The sequence below is a fragment of the Otolemur garnettii genome, unplaced genomic scaffold (assembly GCF_000181295.1).
Source record: "Otolemur garnettii isolate 467f Iridium unplaced genomic scaffold, OtoGar3 scaffold00023, whole genome shotgun sequence".
NCBI classification, from domain to species: Eukaryota; Metazoa; Chordata; class Mammalia; order Primates; family Galagidae; genus Otolemur; species Otolemur garnettii.
The window spans coordinates 1,836,309-1,856,555 of NW_003852418.1; the positions used below are offsets into that span (position 1 = coordinate 1,836,309).

The 20,247-nt window shown below is 40.3% G+C and overlaps 1 protein-coding gene across 4 annotated transcripts in view; it reads left to right on the forward strand.

Annotated features, from left to right (window-relative positions):
* The window catches only part of DHX35 (DEAH-box helicase 35), a 79,470-nt gene that overhangs the window by 18,270 nt on the left and 40,953 nt on the right, over positions 1 to 20,247 (forward strand). For 2 of the 4 annotated variants that reach the window (XR_002772747.1, XM_003787593.3), the window contains 6 exons: positions 5,166 to 5,243; positions 10,429 to 10,533; positions 12,587 to 12,648; positions 13,586 to 13,655; positions 15,866 to 15,925; positions 19,845 to 19,957. Coding sequence is in view for 3 of the 4 variants with exons in the window: in XM_003787593.3 (XP_003787641.1) it covers positions 5,166 to 5,243; positions 10,429 to 10,533; positions 12,587 to 12,648; positions 13,586 to 13,655; positions 15,866 to 15,925; positions 19,845 to 19,957 (488 nt within the window). In the remaining variant the exon portion in view is untranslated. Of the gene's footprint in view, positions 1 to 4,369; positions 4,389 to 5,165; positions 5,244 to 10,408; positions 10,534 to 12,586; positions 12,649 to 13,585; positions 13,656 to 15,865; positions 15,926 to 19,844; positions 19,958 to 20,247 lie in introns of those variants that run through there. The other 2 variants (XM_023512024.1, XM_023512023.1) reach the window with 2 other exon arrangements.

The following is a 20,247-nucleotide window of genomic DNA, read 5'->3' on the forward strand; positions in this document are numbered from 1 at the left end:
TTAGCCGGTTGAGCTATAGGCGCCGAGCCAAGTTACTTGTTTCTTATAGAGCAACACAGGAGAAGGACCATGCTAAATTACTGAGTGATTATCATTTAGAGAGTAATATAATAATAGTACTAGTAATAATAACTGATTATAGTACGATAATAATAGTGATAAGTGCTACATGAAGTGAGTACTTCACACATGCTGATCTGTGTAATCCTCAGTGACTCGAAGGGGTAGGTACTATCATTACCTTTTTCAGGTGAGGACACTGCAGAGAGTAGTGAGGTCAGGGAATGAAGCACAGAGGTAAAAGGCCACATGATAGTCCATAATTTTAGTTTGTTTTGGAATTAGTCTGTGTGGTCATTTAGTCAAACTAGGATAAACTATGTTTGGTAACAAAGGTAAAATCTCTGAAAATCTCTGTGGCTTAAAACACAAAGGTTTATTTCTTGCTCATACTATGTGGTCATCTTGGGTTGGCTTTGAGGCCACTCTGTGTCATCACTGGCACTGAGGCTTAAGGTATGGCTTTTATGTGGGACTTGTTGATCTTGTGGTTGTTGGCAGAATCATGAGATAGCGCTTAAAACTTCTGACCCAAAGTGGTCCTTCTGCTTGAATATCATTGGTCAAAGCAAGTATCATGGCCAGGCTAGAAAGCAAGAGGGTGACAATGTATATAATCCTCCCACAGGGATGGGCAGCACATGTTTAGAACAATGATAAATATATCACAACAGGCTAGTCTTTTATCCCAGCAAGGCTTAGCTACCAGGGAAAAGGGGAGGCCTACTGAGGGACTGAGTCTGGGGAAAGATGGCCAGATGGAAATAGCAGGGGCTGAGGCTCCAAGCTGGGTAGTATGACAGCACATGAGGGTAGGTTTTTTTTTTATTGTTAGGGTTTAATTACTTTTTAATATTAGTGGGTTCACATGGTTTAAAATTCAAAAGGCACAAAAGGACATAAGAAAAAGATTTTCCTCTGCTTTTATCTTCTGTTACTCATTTCCTTTATGCACAGGCAACCAGTGTTATCAGTTTCTTTTCTTTTTTTCTTTTAGAGACAGAGTCTCATTTTATTGCCCTCAGTAGAGTGCTGTGGGTTCACAGCTCACAGCAACCTCCAACTCCTGGGCCTAGGTTATTCTCTTGCCTCAGCCTCCCGAGTAGCAGGACTATAGGCGCCTGCCACACGCCTGGCTATTTTTTTGTTGCAGTTTGGCCGGGGCCAGGTTTGAACCTGCCACCTTTGGTATATGGTGCCAGTGCCCTATTCACTGAGCCACAGGTGCTGCCCTGTTATCAGTTTCCTAGTAGAGATTTTTTATCATGCATTTACAGAGAAATGTATGTGCATTTATTTATGTTTTCATATGTATATTCTCCCTAAAACATCTATAAATGTTTTAATATGTCTTATCTTTTTTCTTATTCATTCATTGGTTTTTAAAGTTTTATTTTCAGTTGTCACATCATAACTATCCGTATTTATGGGCTATAGTGTGATGTTTTGATACACGTATACGCTGTGTAATGATCAAATCAGGGTAATTAGCGTATCTATCACCTCAAATGTTCACTATTTTTGTGTGGTGAGAATATTCAGCGTCTGTTCTTCTAACTCTTTGGAAATATCTAATACATTATGTTAGAATTCCAGTGTGCTATCCATTGCACCACAGAGCCAGCTCAGCACGTTATTTTGAACATAGTCATCTTCTTGTGCAAAAGACATCCGGACTTATTCCTCCTAACTTTTGCTTTGTACTTGTTGTTAACTTCTCCTCTCCCCCTCCCCTTCCCAGACACTAGCAATCACATTCTACTCCCTGCTTTTACAAGATCAGCTTATTTAGGTTTCACACGTGAGTGAAATGACGTAGTATTTGTCCTTCTCTGCTTGGCTTATTTCCCTTAGTCAGATGTCTTCTAGGTTCACCGATTTCATTTTGTGGCTGAAGTGTATTCTCTTATACACATACACCACTTTTTCTTTTACAATTCATCCATCTGTTGATGGACACTTAGGCTGATTCCGTGTCCTGGTTATTGTGAATAGTGTTGTAATAAACATGGCGTGCAGAAGCCTGTTTGATGGACTGAAAGATTTCTTTGGATGTCAGCCCAGTAGTGGGATTGCTAGATCATATGGTAGTTCTGTTTTTAAATTTTTGACCCATACTATTTGTTGCCCACAATGTCTGTACTAATTTACGACTCCACTGATAGCATATGAGAATTCCCCTTCCTCCACATCCTTTTTTTTGTCCTTTTAATGATAGCCATTCTAATTGGGGCCCAGGGGTATCTTACTATGGTTTTGATTTGTCTTTCCCTAATGATTAGTGATGTTGAACATGTTTTCATATTCCTTACCTGTTGGCTGTCTATATATGATCTTTGGAGAAATGTCTAATCAGGTCTTCGGCTCATTTTTAAACTGGATTTTCTTTTTTTGAGACAGAGTCTCACTATATCACCTTCAGTAGAGTGCTGTATTGTCACAGCAACCTCCCACTCTTGGGCTTAAGTGATTCTCTTGCCTCAGCCTCCCAAGTAGCTGGGACTACAGGTGCCTGCCACAAAGCACGGCTATTTTTTGGTTGTAGTTGTCATTGTTTGGCAGGCCTAGGCTGGATTTCAACCCTCCAGCTCCAGTGTGTGTGGCTGGTGCCCTAGCCACTGAGCTATAGTTGCTGAGCCAAGATTTTTTTTTTTTTTTGCTTTTGAGCAGTTTGAGTTCCTTATATATTCTGGATGTTAACCCCTTGTCAGATGTGTAGTTTGCATATATTTTCTTGTTCTGTACATTGTCTCCTCACTTTAATTGATTTTTTCTTTGCTGTGCAGTAGCTTTTTAGTTTGACGTAATCACATTTGTCTATTTTTGTTCTCTGTTGTCTGTGCTTTTGTGATTGTATCTAGAAAATCCTTGCCAAGACCAAAGTCATGAAGCATTTCTGCTGTTTTCTTTTAGTAGTTTCATGGTTTTTAGCACCTTATATACATATCTTTAATTCATTTTGATTCGATTTTTGTAATGGTCAGAGATAGGGGCCTAGTTTTAGTTTTCTGCACGTGAAAATCTAGTTTTCCCAGCATCATTTATTGCAGAAAATATTCTTTCCCAAGGTCTAGTTGGCTGTAAATGCATAGATTTATTTCTGTGTTTCCTGTTCTGTTCCATTGATCTGTGTTTCTGTTTTTATGTCAGTACCATGCTGTTTTGGTTACTATAATTTTGTCGTACATGTTGAAGTCAGGCAGTGACTCTACACCTTGTCTTTTTTCCACATACTATATCATTCTTTATTCAGTCCCATAGATTACAGCATGTGCATGTAGTTTATTTTACCAATCTCCAGTGATGGACATTAAGGTCGTTTCCTGTTTTGTATTATCATGATGATGCAGTTAATCAGTTTGTACATGTTATTTTGTACACATATAGGTATATTTATAGAATAATATAGTGGTTGTGGAATTGTTGGCTCAAAGCACAAGTGCATTTGAATTTAATTATTTTATGGAATTGTATTTTGTTATAAGGACTGTTTTGAATAGGAAATGCATTTAAATGTATTAAAATTTAAAAAGGGGAATAAATAGTAAAAAGCAAATCTCCTAAGTTTTGCTATTGAAAATGACTAGGTCATTGTGATAGATTGTATTATATTATTGGCCCAAATATTTGCTGCCCTTCCTGTTGTTCCCTTTTCTCTTAGTCATTCATTTTCCCTTCCCTGAGACAGTCACTGTTTCCAGCTTACTCTGAAGCTCAATTTGAGTTATGGCTTAGGAAAATTGGAAAGGCTGAGGAACTGGAGGTTACAGCAAGGATATGAAGCAGGTCTCTCTCAATAAACTGTTCTTCTAGATTTATGTAATATCTTTCCTTGGAAAAGTACAGCATGCTAAAGCACCAAATACTTACAGCTTTAAAATTCCACACTTAGATGATATTTTTCACTCTGTCAAAAAAATGGACTGTGAGAACAAGTTCTTCTTCAGTACAGTTTTTATTAGTACTGTTACTGGTGAAGTTCTTCCTCATTCTGTCTTTTAGGTAGAAGATCAGATTTTGGTAATCCTTGGAGAGAGTAGAGAACTGAGGCGGCAGCAGGCCTATGCATAGTGATCCCCCTCCTGGACGCCCCTTCTCTTGACATCAGCACTACACCTGCTTTTGCAGTATCTTTATTATAATAGAAATCTGAGTCTCAGTGTATGGAGGTGGCTAGTTTCCTGGTCAGGTTGTTTATTTATTTGTATTTTTTTTTCTTTTGAGACAGTATCTCAGTCTGTTGCCCTGGATAGAGTGCCTTGGCATCATCACGGCTCAGCAACCACAAACTCTTGGGCTCAAGCAATCCTCTTGCCTCAGCCTCCCAGGTAGCTGGGACTACAGGAGCCCACCACAGTGCCAGGCTATTTTTAGAGATGGGAGTCTCACTCTTGCTCAGGCTGGTTTCAAACTCCTGAGCTTAGGTGATCCACCCGCCTTGGCCTCCCAGAGTGCTGGGATTATAGGCTTGAGCCACCACACCTAGTCAGCTTGTTTATTTTTATGGAAATTATTTTTCTTTCACTTAAGACTACAACTAAGAAATTAACTATGTGTGGTTGAATTTGGATGATAGATTATGTCCTGGTTGTGTGTCGTGGCTTTGGTTTACTGAACTTGAATTCCAGCACTAGATATTCATCCCTTTCCTTGGACAAGTTACACGACCTCTTTGTTTCCTCATGTACGTATTGTTGATGATGATGTATGTTACCTTCCTTATAAGATTTGTTGTGAGGATTAAATGGGGCACTGGGGCTGGGTGTGGTGGCTCATGCCTGTAATCCTCATACTTTGGGAAACCAAGCTGGGAGGAGGGTTTGAGGTCGTAGTTTGAGACCAGTTTGAGCAAGAGCAAGAGCCCTTCTTTACCCACCCCCCCCCACCAAAAGGAAAAATCAGGCAGATATGGTGGCAGATGCGTATAGTCTCAGCAACGCAGGAGGCTGATCCTTCATCTGTAAAACAATTTTGAAAGTTCTGCTGGGACAAAAACTGTGCTATTTACTTTCTCAGTGATTTTAACACAATGTAGGGGCACTTTGGGGGGAGATTGTTTTTGGAGAAGTGGTGTCAGATGTACTTAGATGTGGTTTCATTTGTAGTACCTTGCAGAAGCTGGCTGGACCGCCGAAGGAAGAGTGGTAGGAGTGACCCAGCCTCGGAGAGTGGCTGCTGTTACAGTGAGTTTCTTTTTGTATTGCAAAGATTCTCTCTGTATCTTCTACTTCTGTGAATTTTTTTTTACTTCCTAAAAACTCCAAATAAATAGAAGTTGCTCCTTAAGAATTTCATTCTTCAGTTGAAAAAGAACTATGATTTGAATATTTTTGTAAAATTGATACCTGTACATTATGAACATTTTAAGTAATAAAGTGCTGAGGAAGTAAAAGCAAATTGTAAAAATCCCAAATTTCCCCATTCACCACAAACATCATGAACATTTGTGAACATCATTCCAAGCTTCTCTTAAAGATAGAGATGAATGATTGGCTGAATAATTTTATGAAAAGGAATCATAAACATATATTTACTTTTGATGAATTTAACAAAACAGGAAACTTGAAAGAGTAGTTACTGAGCTTTAGATATCACCACAAGAGAATTTGTTCTCGCTTGAAAAATAAGAAAAAAGATTACAAAAACTTCAGGATGTTATTTTTCAGACTCCATGGTACAGTTTCCTGTTATGAAAGAAGAATAAATTAGCATACATATTATTCTTTCAACTTTCCCTCCCTCCATTTGTTGTAGAGTTGTTATTGTCATTTCATGATTTATAAGATATACATTATTAATCATTCCCATAGGTGTTTAACCTTAATTCTAGTGTAAATGGATTGAATGCTTATCACCAATTATTTTCTGGGGTTTTGCCAACCCTGAATTGCATGGGCTACATTTTATCATTAGTTAATTTTTAAAAGCATGCTTGAGAATATTCAGTTCTGGTCCTTGTTGGTTTAAAATTCTTAATTCACACTCTCTTTTCCTGGGAACTGTGCAGACTTTGCCTCACTGCCTTTTGGCATTGAGGATACCATATCAAAGTCTGAGGTCTGGCAAGGATTTTCCCACTACCTTCTTACCTTACTTTTTTTACTTGAATGCTTATAAGATTGCTTTGTCATCAGGATATACCTGATTGTTTTGTCTCAATGTTTTCTAAACATGGAAAAACTCTTTAGTTAATCTTCAGGTTCAATTCGATCTTTATATTGGGCAAATTCTCTTCTATTACATTTTATCATACTTTTCTGTTCCATTTATTTTATTCTCTTTTCTGAGACTATTAACTAAGTATGGCCGAGTGTGGTGGCTTACATCTGCAATGCTAGCACTTTGGGAGTCTAAGGCAGGTAGATTGCCTGAGCTTACAGATTCGAGATCAGCCTGAGCAAGAGCGAGACACACACACACACACACACACACACACACGCACACCCTACCCTACACACACCCTACAGCTCACAGCAACTTCAAACTCTTGGGCTTAAGCGATTCTCTTGCCTTAGCCTTGCAAGTAGCTGGGACTATAGGCGCCTGCCACAATGCCTGGCTATTTTTTTTTTTTTTTTTTTTTTGGTAGGTGTAGTTGTCATTGCTGTTTGGCAAGCCTGGGCTGAATCAGAAACTGCCAGCTCTGGTGTACGTGGTTGGCGCCCTAGCCAGTGAACTACAGGTGCTGAGCCCCTCCTTTCTTCTAGATTCAGACCTCCCAGTGTTTGGCAGCTGTGCTTCCTGGTGTATCATTCGGGCTTGTGGGTATCTTCTTCTTTTATTGAAGGTGAAGTTTTTTGTTGATAATGTATTTTAATTCTTTTGTTGTTTTTAAATTAGCTTTAAGAGAAGGAAGTGGGGGCGAAATAAATTGCCATCTTACCTGGACAAGAAACTAACTAATTCTGTTTCCCCAGGTTATTTTTACTTTATATGGAGTTTTAATTATTGTGTAATCCTTTTCCCAAAGTCCATTTTCTACTGGTGTTCAAATTAGAAATTATCGATAAACATTTTATAGGTTCTACCTGACTCTGTGTGTATGTGTTGTGTGTGTGTGTGTTTTTGTGTGTATAATAATGGGGTTACAATTTGGAAACTATTTAACTATTTTGCAATGCTAGAGTTAACCTTTTATGTCACTGAAAGATGACTCAGTTACCTAAAAATTAAAGCAATTTTTCCTTCTTGTGGTTTGGAATACTAGCTCTTAATCAGCTTGCATTTTAGTTTCAAATTTGTAGCCATAGATAATGTCCATGAAACCACAAGCTTTCTCTTGAAAGAACAAAGAGTGTACACATTAACTGGGTAATATTAATAGAGCTGCCAAGTTTGAAATGCTGCGTCTCAGAAAGTACTTTGTGTGCAGACTAAAATCTGAAAACAATCTCAGAGCCTGAAACCAGATTGCATAAGCTATTGCTTGATCTCCACGAGAGGCAGTTAGTCATGACTGTGTTTGTTGGACTCATGTGGTATAGGTTTGGCTTCAAGACCAGGCCCTCCTTGACCTGTGATTCAGAACAAGCTTTAACGCCTGTCTTATTTCAGTCTCCTCATTTGTAAACACGGGGGAGTCTTGCTTGTCTCAAGCGCTTGTGTATATTTAATAAGATACAATTTGTGGAGGTCTAGGGCACAGTACTTGCCAGAAAAGTAGGTGCTGAGTGACCGGCTATCAAAAGGACAATGTTTGTCCAGTCCAATTGATAAAGTTATAAAGAGCAAAACTTAAATGATAGAGATTGAAAAGCCAGCAGAACCAGCCAGCATGGTTTAGTGGCTACAGTAGCATCCCCTCATGGTGGTGACATAGGTTTGAGTCCTAGGCAGGTGGGGTGGGTAGGTAGATAGGTAGGTGTGCCATGCTGGCAGGGTAAGGGCAGAGCTGGGCACAGCGATGGGGGGAGGAGGAAAAAGCCAGTAGATTCTGAGCTACCTTTGGGAGTAGGAAAAAAACATCCAGTAGAAAATGACATAGTGTGATCATAAATGATAAATTATTTTCAAAGGTCGGAAAATAAGAATACATACGCATTAGAGAAAATGTACATAAATAGTGAAGTAATAAGAATAAACCAGGCTGGGCATGGTGTTTTATGCCTGTAGTCCTGGCATTCTGGGAGGCCAAGGTAGGAGGATGGCTTGAGGCCAGGAGTTTGAGACCAGCCTGACCCACAGGGAGACCCTGTCTCTATAAAAATAGAAAAATTAGCTGGGCATTGTGGTGGGTGCCTATAGTCCCAGCTTCTTGGGAGGCTGAGGCAGAAGGAGTTTGGGGTTGCAGTGAGATATGATGATGCCACTGCACTGTAGCTCAGTGACAGAGCGAGACCCTGTTTCAAAAAGAGAAAAGAATAAATAGGTTTGACTTTTATTTTATAGACCCATAAAATGATTGTATTTTTATGAGTGGGATTCATTTGTTTATGTTCATTCTATTTTCTCTACAAGTTCCCATTATCTCTGTGTACACATTCTCTATTTGTACCATTTCCCGAGATTTATAGCATAATGTGTAGGGCTGTAATTGAAACAATAACAAAACCGTCCTGGTGAAATGCTGGTTATTGGGGAAATACAACCACCAGAGGCAAAAAGCAGTGTAGAATGAATGTCTGGTTTCATGAGATATTTTGGAAAACCACACGGCATAGACCACCTGTTAGGTGATTGATTCTGCTTTGGCCTCCTACATCTGTAACTTCAAGTCACTAGGCATAGCCACTTCTGATCCACGTCTGCTCTTTAGTTTCTTACCCACTGATGGGCAGATACTTTCCGGTTATGCTTGGCTTATAAGCTGAGTGCAGGGAGCCTCTGTGCTCCTGAGCTGGGGCTGCTGGGATGGATTGGCTGCATCAGGACCCCTCAGCACCCTGGAAGTGGGTGGCCTGGGGGAGAGGAGGTTGCCTTGCCTGTGAAAGAGAGAGCCTGAACTCCTTCCATCCCTGGTGTGCCGTGTCCCTGGAAACCTCTATTTAATGTCGTGTCCCCTTGGTTCTTTTCAGTTAGGTAGTTAGTAGCGAACATTAAACTATATTTTCTTTTAAATGAAACTGAATGATAAGCATTATTACTCCTCCACTTTTATGTTTATTATTTTAAATATTTTCTATTATTGCGTCAGTACCCTCTGAATAGCCCTCTTAGAGGAGTGCAGAGAGTTTGCCTCTCTTTCTTAGGTTCAGCTTTCATTTGTCATATGGGGGAAGTTCTGTCTGTAGATGGGATTTATGGTCTCCATAATACGTCATTGATTCTGTCTCTACTTTTACTTTATTATGTTGGCTTAGATTTTTTATTAATCTTCTCCTGTACTCATTCACCTTTTCCCCACAAATCTGTGTTCTTGTCTGCACTTCCCATCTTAGTGATTCTAATAGCTGTGACACTGGTGTGAATTGTTTTAGGTATCTGGTTCTTTTTTTAATTTTTTTATTTTTTGCAGTAGAGTCTCAAGCTGTTGCCCTCAATAGAGTACTGGGGTGTCACAGCTCACAGTAACCTCAAACTCTGGAGCTTAAGCGATTCTCTTGCCTCAGCCTCCCAAGTAGCTGGGACTGCAGGTACCTGCCACAATGCCCAGCTTTTTTTTTGTTGTTGTTGCAGTTGTCATTGTTGTTTTATCTGGTACGAGCTGGGTTCGAACCTGCCAGCTTCGGTGTATGTGGCTGGCGCTCTACCCAGTGACCTACAGGCGCTGCCAGGTATCTGGTTCTTGAAGCATTAACCTTTGTCTTCAAAGTGAAATGAACTTGGCCCAGTGTTGAATTTGACCATTTCTGTTCTCCTGCCTTCGTGGTCCAGTGTAACCAGCTTTGTTTTAAAGCCTGGAGATGAAAAGTTGTTGCTGGTTGGGGTGCTCTTTCTACAGGGACAGGGTGACTCTTACTTCTTTTACTTGCCTTTTTGCTTTGGCCACCAAATTTAGAGCTGAACTCGTGACTCAACTTTAAAAACATTGGCATATCTATGTTTTTAATTTTTTTTCATGGGCTTTGATATTTTATCTGTAATTTATTTGATGTTCATCTGTAACATCTTTAAGTAACTTTATTTTTGTTGTATATGTTATAAGTACACCATCTAATAGTAATCCATATATAATCAGTTTATTTTTGTTGTGTATGTTCTTATAAGTTGCCCCAAGACTATGACAGAATGAAGCGCAAGACATAAATATATCAGTTAAAATATAGCAAATATTATCTCAGGCTTGTTCTCTAATAACCTGCCCCTTTCTTGTTTTTCACTGTGTTCATAAACCATTTGAAAAATAAATGACTTTTAGATTTTCCATAGTATGTGCTCTGTGCAGTAATTTCTATGTCTCTATTTTCAGCATGATCTTTCTTCCCAAAGGTTGCAGGGAGAGTAGCTGAGGAAAGGGGTGCAGTGCTGGGCCATGAGGTGGGCTACTGCATTCGCTTTGATGACTGCACTGACCTGCTGGCTACGCGAATTAAGGTGAAGTTCTCAAGCTGCTTTTCCTAGTGGAAATACGGAAGGAGGTTATTTGCGGGGAATTTAAAACAAGCAGCTCTCGATGTTGTACACGATACTTTCTTGCAGAAAGTGTAGGAAATCATCCTGGCCCTCAGGGATGTTAGTCTGCTGGGAGGTACAGAATTCTTTCAAAGAGTCCTTGAATTTCAGCCCAGAAAGGAGCTTGGAAGTAAGGTTTAGCCTTTTGTTCTATAGATGACGAGGTAGAGAGCCTAGGAGGTTGAATGACTTACTTGCCTTGTTAATTTGCTCATCAGTGATCAAATCAGGACTCAATGCGGTCTTTTCTCATGAGTGTTACTGTTTTTTCACTAACTCAGATAGCTATCATAATAAAAACAAGCCTGCAAATGACTTAAAAACAGGGAAAAAGTGGTATAAATTGATAAAGTGTAAAATTCATAGCATTAGTTAGAACTTTCCATTTTTACATGATAAAGGATTTTATAGGTGTGTTCTTTGACCTAGTTGCTAATGTTAAGATAGTTAGCATGAGTAGTAATCAGTGTATAATCACCTCTATAGGGTGTCTACTGCATACCACAATGCCAGAATCAAAGTCTGATCAGTGCAATGAAACAGTAAATGAAGAAGCTTTGATGAAATGAAAATTGGTTATTAGAATCTTGTTTACTTCTCAATTTGCCACAGAGGAAAATTTGAAATAACCAGATGAGCTAAATGGACAGTGTAATGATTTATAAAAATGTAGACCTTGTTTTCCAAATTTGAGTCTTTCATAAAAAGTTTTTGTGTTCCATTTGGTTATAATTTTTAAGGCACTCAGTTCTTGACTGGTGATTTGACATTTGGTGGCAAGTTCTCACTTGTTCTCCTGTGTATGTATGTGACAATAACAGGTCCAAGAAAAAATATGGAAATCTATTCTCAAAAACAACTTACGGTCCAGCATGCGTGGGGATGTTTAACAGCACCCAAAACCAAATTCAGTCCTTTAACAAGGCTGTTATGGTGTGTTTCTGAAGCAATTGATAAGTGTTAGTCCTAAATTATAGTAGCTGCCAATCCTTGCACACTCCTGGGTGCTCAGTCCTGTGATAAAACCTTTCCATGTATAATTGGCCTTTCACATTTTAGGTTTCTGTATCCACAACTAACCTGGAATCAAAAATATTTAAAACAACAATAAAAAGTGACAAAGGACAATAAAAAGTAATTCAAATAAAAAACAACACAGTATAACAAATATTTACATAGCATTGACGCATTATTTGGTATTATAAGTAATCTAGGGAAAACTTAAAGTATAATGGAGGATCTGTGTAGGTTGTATGCAGATAAGCCATTTTATATAAGGGCCTTGATCCAAAGATTTTGGTGTCTTGAGGGGTTAGGGCTCTGGAGCTGATCCCCTGAGGATACTGCAGAACAACTATACTATCTCATTTAGTTCTCACAATAACCCAGTGAGGTGGGCGCTTTTACAGATGAGGAATCAGGCTCAGAGAACGTAAGTAACTTGCCCAAGGTTCAGACAGCTAGTAAGAGATCTAGTAGATCTAAACTCCCATCAGTCTGACACCATAGCCCATGTTTTTAACTTGGCCCCTTCATCTAGATTCCCGAAAATAATATCAGTTGAGGTTAATAATCTTAGGGTCTGCAATCTATGGTTTTGGGGATGTTTGAAGAATAATTATCTCAGACTCATGATATTCCTTTGGGCAGACACAGGCTTATCCTCACTGCCTGTTCATCAGTAGTACCTGCGGAGCAGGCCCAGAGGAAGTGGGGCCTAGCTGTAGTCCACATAGTAAATGCAGGTGAAATTCTGCTAAACGATTTGCAACCCCAGCTGAAGCTCCTGTGTTCGATGTTGTTTATAAACAGGCCCATTTCTTGATAATGAAAATAGTGGGGCATTTTCTTTGTGGGAATTGACTTATACACACCCTGGTGAAGAGGTTGTGCTGGAACATAACAAAGTTATACTTGAACTTAAAAACAATTACAGTGTCAACTATTTCTAAAACTTCGTGTTTTTATTTTTCAGTTTCTTACTGATGGAATGCTGGTCAGGGAGATGATGGTTGATCCATTGTTAACAAAATATAGGTAAATGTGTTTTTCCTATGATAACTTTCCTAAAGTTTCCAAAGTTCACAAACAGATTGAGAAGCGGTTGTGTTAGTAGCTGAGATTCATGCCTGTGTTCAGCTACCCTGATGCTTTTCTCTTGACCTTTCCTTTTTGGAATCCTTGATGTTCTCAGAATTTACATGGGATAGTCTCTTTACAGTCAAAAATGGACCAATTAAGAATCCCAGTCATCATTTAAACAGTCTGTCAACTTTTCCTTTTTATCTGACCTCTGTCATGCCTCAGGATTGATGGTGACTATGGAGAAAACTAACTGGCCAGTGTTCTCTTGAATATAATACACAGAGTCCGAATAATTATCACTTTCTCCCTCCTTTATTTTTGTCCATCACACTCTGGCATTCTGAGAGAAGAGGTCACATTTGACTGTCTGGTACATGTGTGTCATAGCTGTGAGCACCTGCTTGTTTAGCTGCCTCTGAAGCTTAACAGTTTTGAGGTGGTTGAGCCTTGTTCCAATTTTTTTTTTTTTTTTTTTTTGCAGTTTTTGGCCGGGTCTGGGTTTGAACCCGCCACCTCTGGCATATGGGGCTGGTGCCCTACTCCTTTGAGCCACAGGCGCCACCCCCTTGTTCCAATTTTTATGTGCTCTGTGGGGTTATAGGTTATGTTGTCATTTAAAATCAGGTACTGAATCCTATTGGAATTCAATATGGATTTTAAAACTCTTTAAGGATAGTAATGTACCATTTTTTGTTAAGGTATAATAATACTATCATTTATATTAGCTTAAGAATTAATTACCTTGTTGTCAAAGAGGAGAGATTTGGATTTACTTTTGATACAGGCTGGTTGCATGGGGGCTAGGTACCGCGTCTCTCAGACGGTCTAGATGAGGTCGTGTGGGGTGAGTTGTTGCGGTGCTCACGGAGAGCTTTCCTCTGATTCTCAGCGCCATCATGCTGGACGAGGCTCATGAGAGGACCTTGTACACTGACATTGCCGTTGGCTTGCTAAAAAAGGTATGTCTCCACTGCCAGTTTTTTGGGGTGTGTGTGTTTGTTTTGTTGCCTGATTAAGAAAGAAATTGTAGCAATTTGGAAAATCCAACAAAATACCAAAGAAAAAAATTAAAATCATCCATAATCCTACCCATTCAGGAAAAATCACTGGTAGAATGCTGGTTCTGTTTTCTGTGTGTATGTTCATTCGTTTTGGCGTGGTAGGGATTCTATTATGTGTGCTACTTAGCATCCTGCACATTATACTTAATGTCACATCAAGATCATTTCCCTGCATCATTGAATATTCTTTGCAGATGTTATTTTTAATAGGTGTATAATCGCATCTCTACTAGAAAGTATTTCATTCTTCTCCTACTGTGAGCCATTTATATGGCTTTCAGATTTTAAACGATTTAAATACTGTTGCAGTGGGCAGTTCTGTAATTCAGTCTGTTTCATATTTGTTTCTTTTTGTTGTTATATTTTTACCTTTTTATTATAAAGGTTTCAAACATACCTCAGAGTAGAGAAAAGGTATAAATGACCCCCGTGAACCCATATGTGGCTTCAGCAATTACGCCTCATGGCCAGTCTTCTCCGTCCTACCTCTACAGATGCCCAATCCCAGAGTCTGGAAAGCAGGACAGACAGGGTGGAGAAGAGCATGGGCTCTGGGTTCCACTGCCTGGGTTCACATTCTTACTGCCGAATTTACTCATCTCTAGAACGAGGTTAATGGTAGCCTCCGTATTTGTACCTGTGGCTGTTTGGATTTAAGTCAAATAAAATTTTAAAGTTCAGTTTCTCAGTCACACTAGGTACATTTCAAGGGCTCTCTCTCCAGCCACATGCGGCTAGTGGCTTCTGCATTGGAAGCGCAGGTACGGAGCCGCTTCATCCCTGAAGAGCATGCTGTTGGGCAGAGCTGCTCTGTACAGTATTAGTTGTGAGGCTCAAGTACGAAAACGTCAAATCTTAGGGTGGTGCAGGTGTAGTGTCACAACTAGACTATGAGGTGCAAAGTAGAGACGGGTGCTTCCTTTGGGAGGATGTCCACAGCTAGGCGAGGGGAGGGTGGGCTGGATTCCAGAGCCCTCAGCCAGGCATTTTGGGCATTGTACATACTTCATCCATAACTTTAGTCTGTGTTAGCTGTGCTGTACTTAGTCACTTATTGTCATTATTATTTTATTCCTTGGTCAAAAATTTAGAGTTTTTTATACTTACGAGGCATTATCCCGCCAGGTTATTACCTTTTTCAGGAACAGCATAATAAGAAGGCCTGTTCCGCCAAATATTTGCCAACACTGAATAGTAGCGTTAAAAAAAAAATCTTTGCCATTGTGACAGATTTTTTTTTTTTTTTTTTTGCAGTTTTTGGCCAGAGCTGGGTTTGAACCTGGAATATGGGGCCAGCGCCCTACTCCTTTGAGCCATAGGTGCTGCCCCATTGTGACAGATTTTTAAAAAACTCATTGCTATATATTTTTGTTGTAGTTTAATTTGATGATTTCTCTTATTTGTTGATTGTCTGTTTCTTTGAATAACTGTTAATATATTTTGCTGTATTTCTGTCTTGGTGCTATCTTTTATTGTTTGGTTTTGATATACTTTTCCATATTTTAATTTATACATGGATTCAGACTATCCCAAGACCCAAGTATCAGGAAAAAAATGGTTTTATTTTCAATAAATTCAGATTTGGATTTTAAAGGTCTTTTATATTCTTAAGATTTTTAGAAAGCTTTTTGTTTTAGAAAATTCCATGCATTTACAAAATTAGAAATATTGATATAATGATCCCCTTTTTACCTGTGATTTTAATAATGATTGATTTCTGTTCAGCCTTGTTTCGTCTGTAAACTCCCTTTGGCCAAAAAATACACATGCTGGATTGTTTTGAAGTAAATTTCAGATATTGACTTGTGGCTTGGCGCCTATGGCTCAGGTGGCAGGTTCGAATCCAGCCCGGGCCTGCCAAACACCAATGACGGCTCCAACCAAAAAATAGCCAGGTGTTGTGGCAGGCACCTGTAGTCCCAGCTACTTGGGAGGCTGAGGCAGGAGACTCACTTGAGCCCAGGAGTTGGTGAGGTTGCTGTGAGCTGTGATGCCACGGCACTCTACTCAGGGGGACAGCTTGAGGCTTTGTCTCAAAAAAAAAACCCAGATATCAACTTATTTTATCCACAAGTATTGCACTGTTTTCATTTTTTCCACCTCTTTAGATTCAAAAAAAGCGAGGGGATCTTCGATTGATTGTGGCTTCAGCGACTCTGGATGCAGAGGTAGGAGCATCACCCCTTTCTTCTGCCCCTAACACACAGGAATTATTGGTCATACCCTTGGGAAGTCACGTGTAGCAAGACCTTGTCTTTGGCAGGCTGACCCGCCTTCCTGATGGGGCCATCTGATATCCTAGGTTTCATATAATCAGGGGATACTCTGTTTCAGCTTGTGGGTGGAAATTAGGCTGTAATTAATTGAGTTCATTATTACCTACTTGTCTTGTTTTTCTGCATACTATCTATTCCATACATAGGCAGCTTCTTTTTGTTATTCTTTTCAAATGAGGCTTATTTCTTGAATTTATTTATGACTTTAGCATATATATTTAGATTTTTTGTATAATTGAAGTTTTCCCTATGTATATATGATAATTTCCATGTTAAAATTTTTTATGGGTAAGTTCACATTATTTTTCCCCCTTGATAACAAACACCAGTTCACCTAAACAAGTATTTTTAGCCACTTGTTATATACCAAGGGTGCCAAAAAAGGTGTATACATTTTAAGCAATCTTGTCGGAAGTAAAATTGATCATTCTAAAAGTGTACAAATTGCAGGTAAACTGGATGTGCATAGCATGTCCAGATATACTTGACCAATAATGGTACCATCAATTCAACTTCACAAAGTAATACATAGGTAACATCCCTTAAAATGTGTGTACATGTTTTGGCCCCTTAAGTATGTATGCTGAGCACCAGGCTAGCTACAAGTGATTTGTACACTCCCTCACTTGTTTCGGGAAGTAGACACTTACATAGATGTTTGCAGTTCATTGTGTTCAGGGTGGGTGCTAAGGTAGGCCATCCTTAACTCCAGCCACAGGGGCACGAAATCATGTGTTCAAGGAGCTTTGAGTCTTACCTTGCCTGCCAGGCCCACGAAGGTGATCTGTCCCCAAACCACCTCTCTGACTTTATCTCCTTCCACCTTCTCCAGTGCTCCCTATGCCCCAGCCCCACGGGTCCCCTTTCTGTTCCTCAAAATAACCCAAATATACCTATGCTCTGGGCGTGCCCTCTTTCTAGACCATTCTTCCTCTAGTCATTCTCTTTGCTCTCCCCTCACTTCATTCGAGCATTGATCATTTATCTCCTCCAAGCTTTTCCTGATCACCCTGTCTAAAACATACCTCATGGCTCTCTGCCCTCTTAGTCTGATCACTTTGTTTCTGTTTAGCCCTCGTCACTACCTAACACTAGATGCATATTCAGCGTTTGTTGTGTGTCTCCTGTCACTGAACTGTAAGCTCCATGAGGATTGGGACTTGGACCGACTTGCTCATTGTTTCACCCTTCTACCTAAAGCAATGTCTGGCACAGAGAAGGTGCTTGGGTTCATTGAATTTTGTTTGAATGAGAAGCAGTGGGAGATTAAAGATTAAAATGGAGGGGCTCAAAGGGTTCAGATGTTGGAAGGCCTTAGAGCAGTGGTTCTCAACCTTCCTAATGTCGGGGCCCTTTAGTACAGTTACCCACAGGTTGAGAACCGCTGCCTTAGAGGCTAAGTGAAGACTCCATCTTGGGAAGGTGTGGGATGCAGTAATGACTTGATCATATTTGGCTTCTAGAAAGATTATACTGGCCGGGGGCAGTAGCTCATGCCTGTAATCCTAGCACTCTGGGAGGCCGAAGTGGGTGGATTGCCTGAGCTCACGTGTTTGAGACCAGCCTGAGCCAGAGTGAGACCCTGTCTCTAAAAATAGCTGGGCACCTGTAGTCCCAGCTACTTGGGAGGCTGAGGCAGGAGAATTTCTTGAGCCCAAGAGTTGGAGGTTGCTCTGAACTATGACACCATGGTACTTGCAAGGGTGCCAAAGTGAGACTCTGTCTCAAAAAAGAAAAGAAAGAAAGAAAGAAAGATTATACTGGGTGCTGTGTAGAAGAGACAGGAGTAGATGTAGAGACGCCAGTTAGGATGGAAAGGACTTGGGCCCTGGCTCCTGCTCCCTGGTTGCTCTGTGGCTTCAGGGGTGCTGCAGGACAACTTGGAGAGAGAAAAAGCTCAGCTTGGCTAAGACACGTGGATGTCTGTGTGTCTACCCAGACTGGTTTCTCCGACCTTTTCACAGACTGTGGAAGTGTGTTGTCATAGGTTTCCCCCTGATAACTTTTGGGTTAAAGCTTCTTTGTTGTCCTCTTTAATAATTTTTATCTCCTGCGTCTCTAACGTTAATTTGGTGGAATGCTATATCTGACCTCATCTCCAGTTATCTCCTCCTAGGCAAAAGCGCATAGAGCATCTTCATTTTATCTCTTCCCTTCTACTCCCTTAAAATTATTAAAGTAAGTTTTAAAAAAGTATTCTAAGTGGTTTTTGTTGTGTTGAAAACTATAACATCCTAGTGTAGATTCACTGTTAGTTCATACTTATTAATTGCTCACATTGACTTCCGTTGTCTTTCTATGCGGCAGAGAGATTTAAAAAATAGCCACTTCAATTCTGCCTACAGTAGTTACAGATACAGATGATGTAGATGACTTTCTGGAAGTAATTTTTTTTTTTTTTTTGAGACGGGTTCTTACTCAGTTGCCTAGGCTACAGTGCAATGCTGTTAGCCTAACTCACAGCCACCTCAAATTCCTGGGCTCAAGGAATCCTTCTGCCTCAGCTTCCCTAGTAGCTGAGAGCACAGGTGCCTACCACCACACTCAGCATTTTTTCTATTTTTTTGTAGAGATGTGGTCTCGACCTTTACTTGGGCTGATTTCAAACTCCTGGCCTCCACCAGTCCTTCTGCCTCAGTCTCCCACTATGAAACCCTGAGCTCAGCCCAGCTGATTCTTTTAGAAGTAGCCCTGCAAGCCCTTGCACGTTGTATGTGAGGCAGAGCAGTAGTGCGTTCCTGGGCTCTTGGGTTTCCAGGAGCGGGATAAGCACGTTTTGTAAAGATACCTGGGGCAGTAAAGAAGACAGGCCTTGTGGTTATGTAGCCAGGCCACAGGGAAACTGGAATATAGTTGGGGAGTGGGAAGAACATTCAGAATCAAATTATGAAATATATTTACCAAATGGCATGTCCAAGCCCCACTGCAGCTGGCACTAGCCTCTTCCTGCCCAGTGCTCACCTACCTGCCAGTTTGATCACTCAGCTCTTCTTAGTCTTAGCTACTCTGTGTACCTTATGTTCACACACCCTAAAACACGACCTTTGCTGTTGTTTCCTTACCCTGCTCCTTGGCAAGATCTCTGTGGCTAGCCCTCCCCATAGGCTGCAAACATGTTGATGCTATTGAATAGGATGCAGCCACTTGCTCCGCAGAAACTGCCAAGAGCTGCTTCTCCCCATAGGGTGCTGTGGGGGTGTCGGGAAAGTGCATCACTGATGGCCTACCCCATATAAACCATTGTGTAACTCCAGCCACACCTGGAAAGAGGAGAAGACACCATCCCTGCCTAAAACCAGTCACATGGGCCAGGACCATATTTACTTTTCACTGAAGTAAAAGTTTCTTTTTATGAACTGGTAACTTTATGAGCACATCTGTGCTTTCCACATAGAGGTACACATGAGACTGATTTAACCTGTATCAAACGTGAATCCCACCTTTTGACTGAAGTTTTGGTTAAATAACATACAGGGGCCTGGAATAAGATACAGGGGACAGCAATAAGATAAACAGTACCACACCTACATGTTAACCCAGGTGTGTTACTGAATGCAGTTTTGAAATTAAGCCTTTATTATTTTTATCAAACTTTAAGTCAATACTCTGTCACTGAAATGTGATTCCCCCCCAGTTTCAGTAAGAAAAATGTGAACTTTTAGGATTATTTTGTAATCCATCATCTGTATTACATATATCTAATCTGTTACCCTCCTCTCCTCTGCCAGTTTTATATTATTTTCTTTCCATGAATTACTATGAAACTTGTTTCTGAGAGGAAGGAAGAATTTATTTTTATTTTTTTTTTTAGAAATTTCGAGATTTCTTCAATCAAAATGAAACCAGTGACCCAACTAGGGATACATGTGTGATCCTTACAGTGGAAGGGAGAACATTTCCCGTGGATATTTTTTATCTACAAAGGTAATGATGTTTGAATTCTTGATGGTGATGATTAGAGAACTCTGGGCTTAGTGCCCATAGCACAGTGGTTATGGTGCTGACCACATACACTGAGGCTGGCAGGTTCGAACCAAGCCCGGACTAGCTAAGCAACAATGACAACTGCAACAGAAAAATAGCTGGGTATTGTGGCAGGCTCCTGTAGTCCCAGCTACATGGGAGGCTGAGGCAAGAGAATCGCTTAAGCCCAAGAGTTGGAGGTTGCTGTGAGCTGTGCCACCATGGCACTCTACCCAGGGCAACATAGTGAG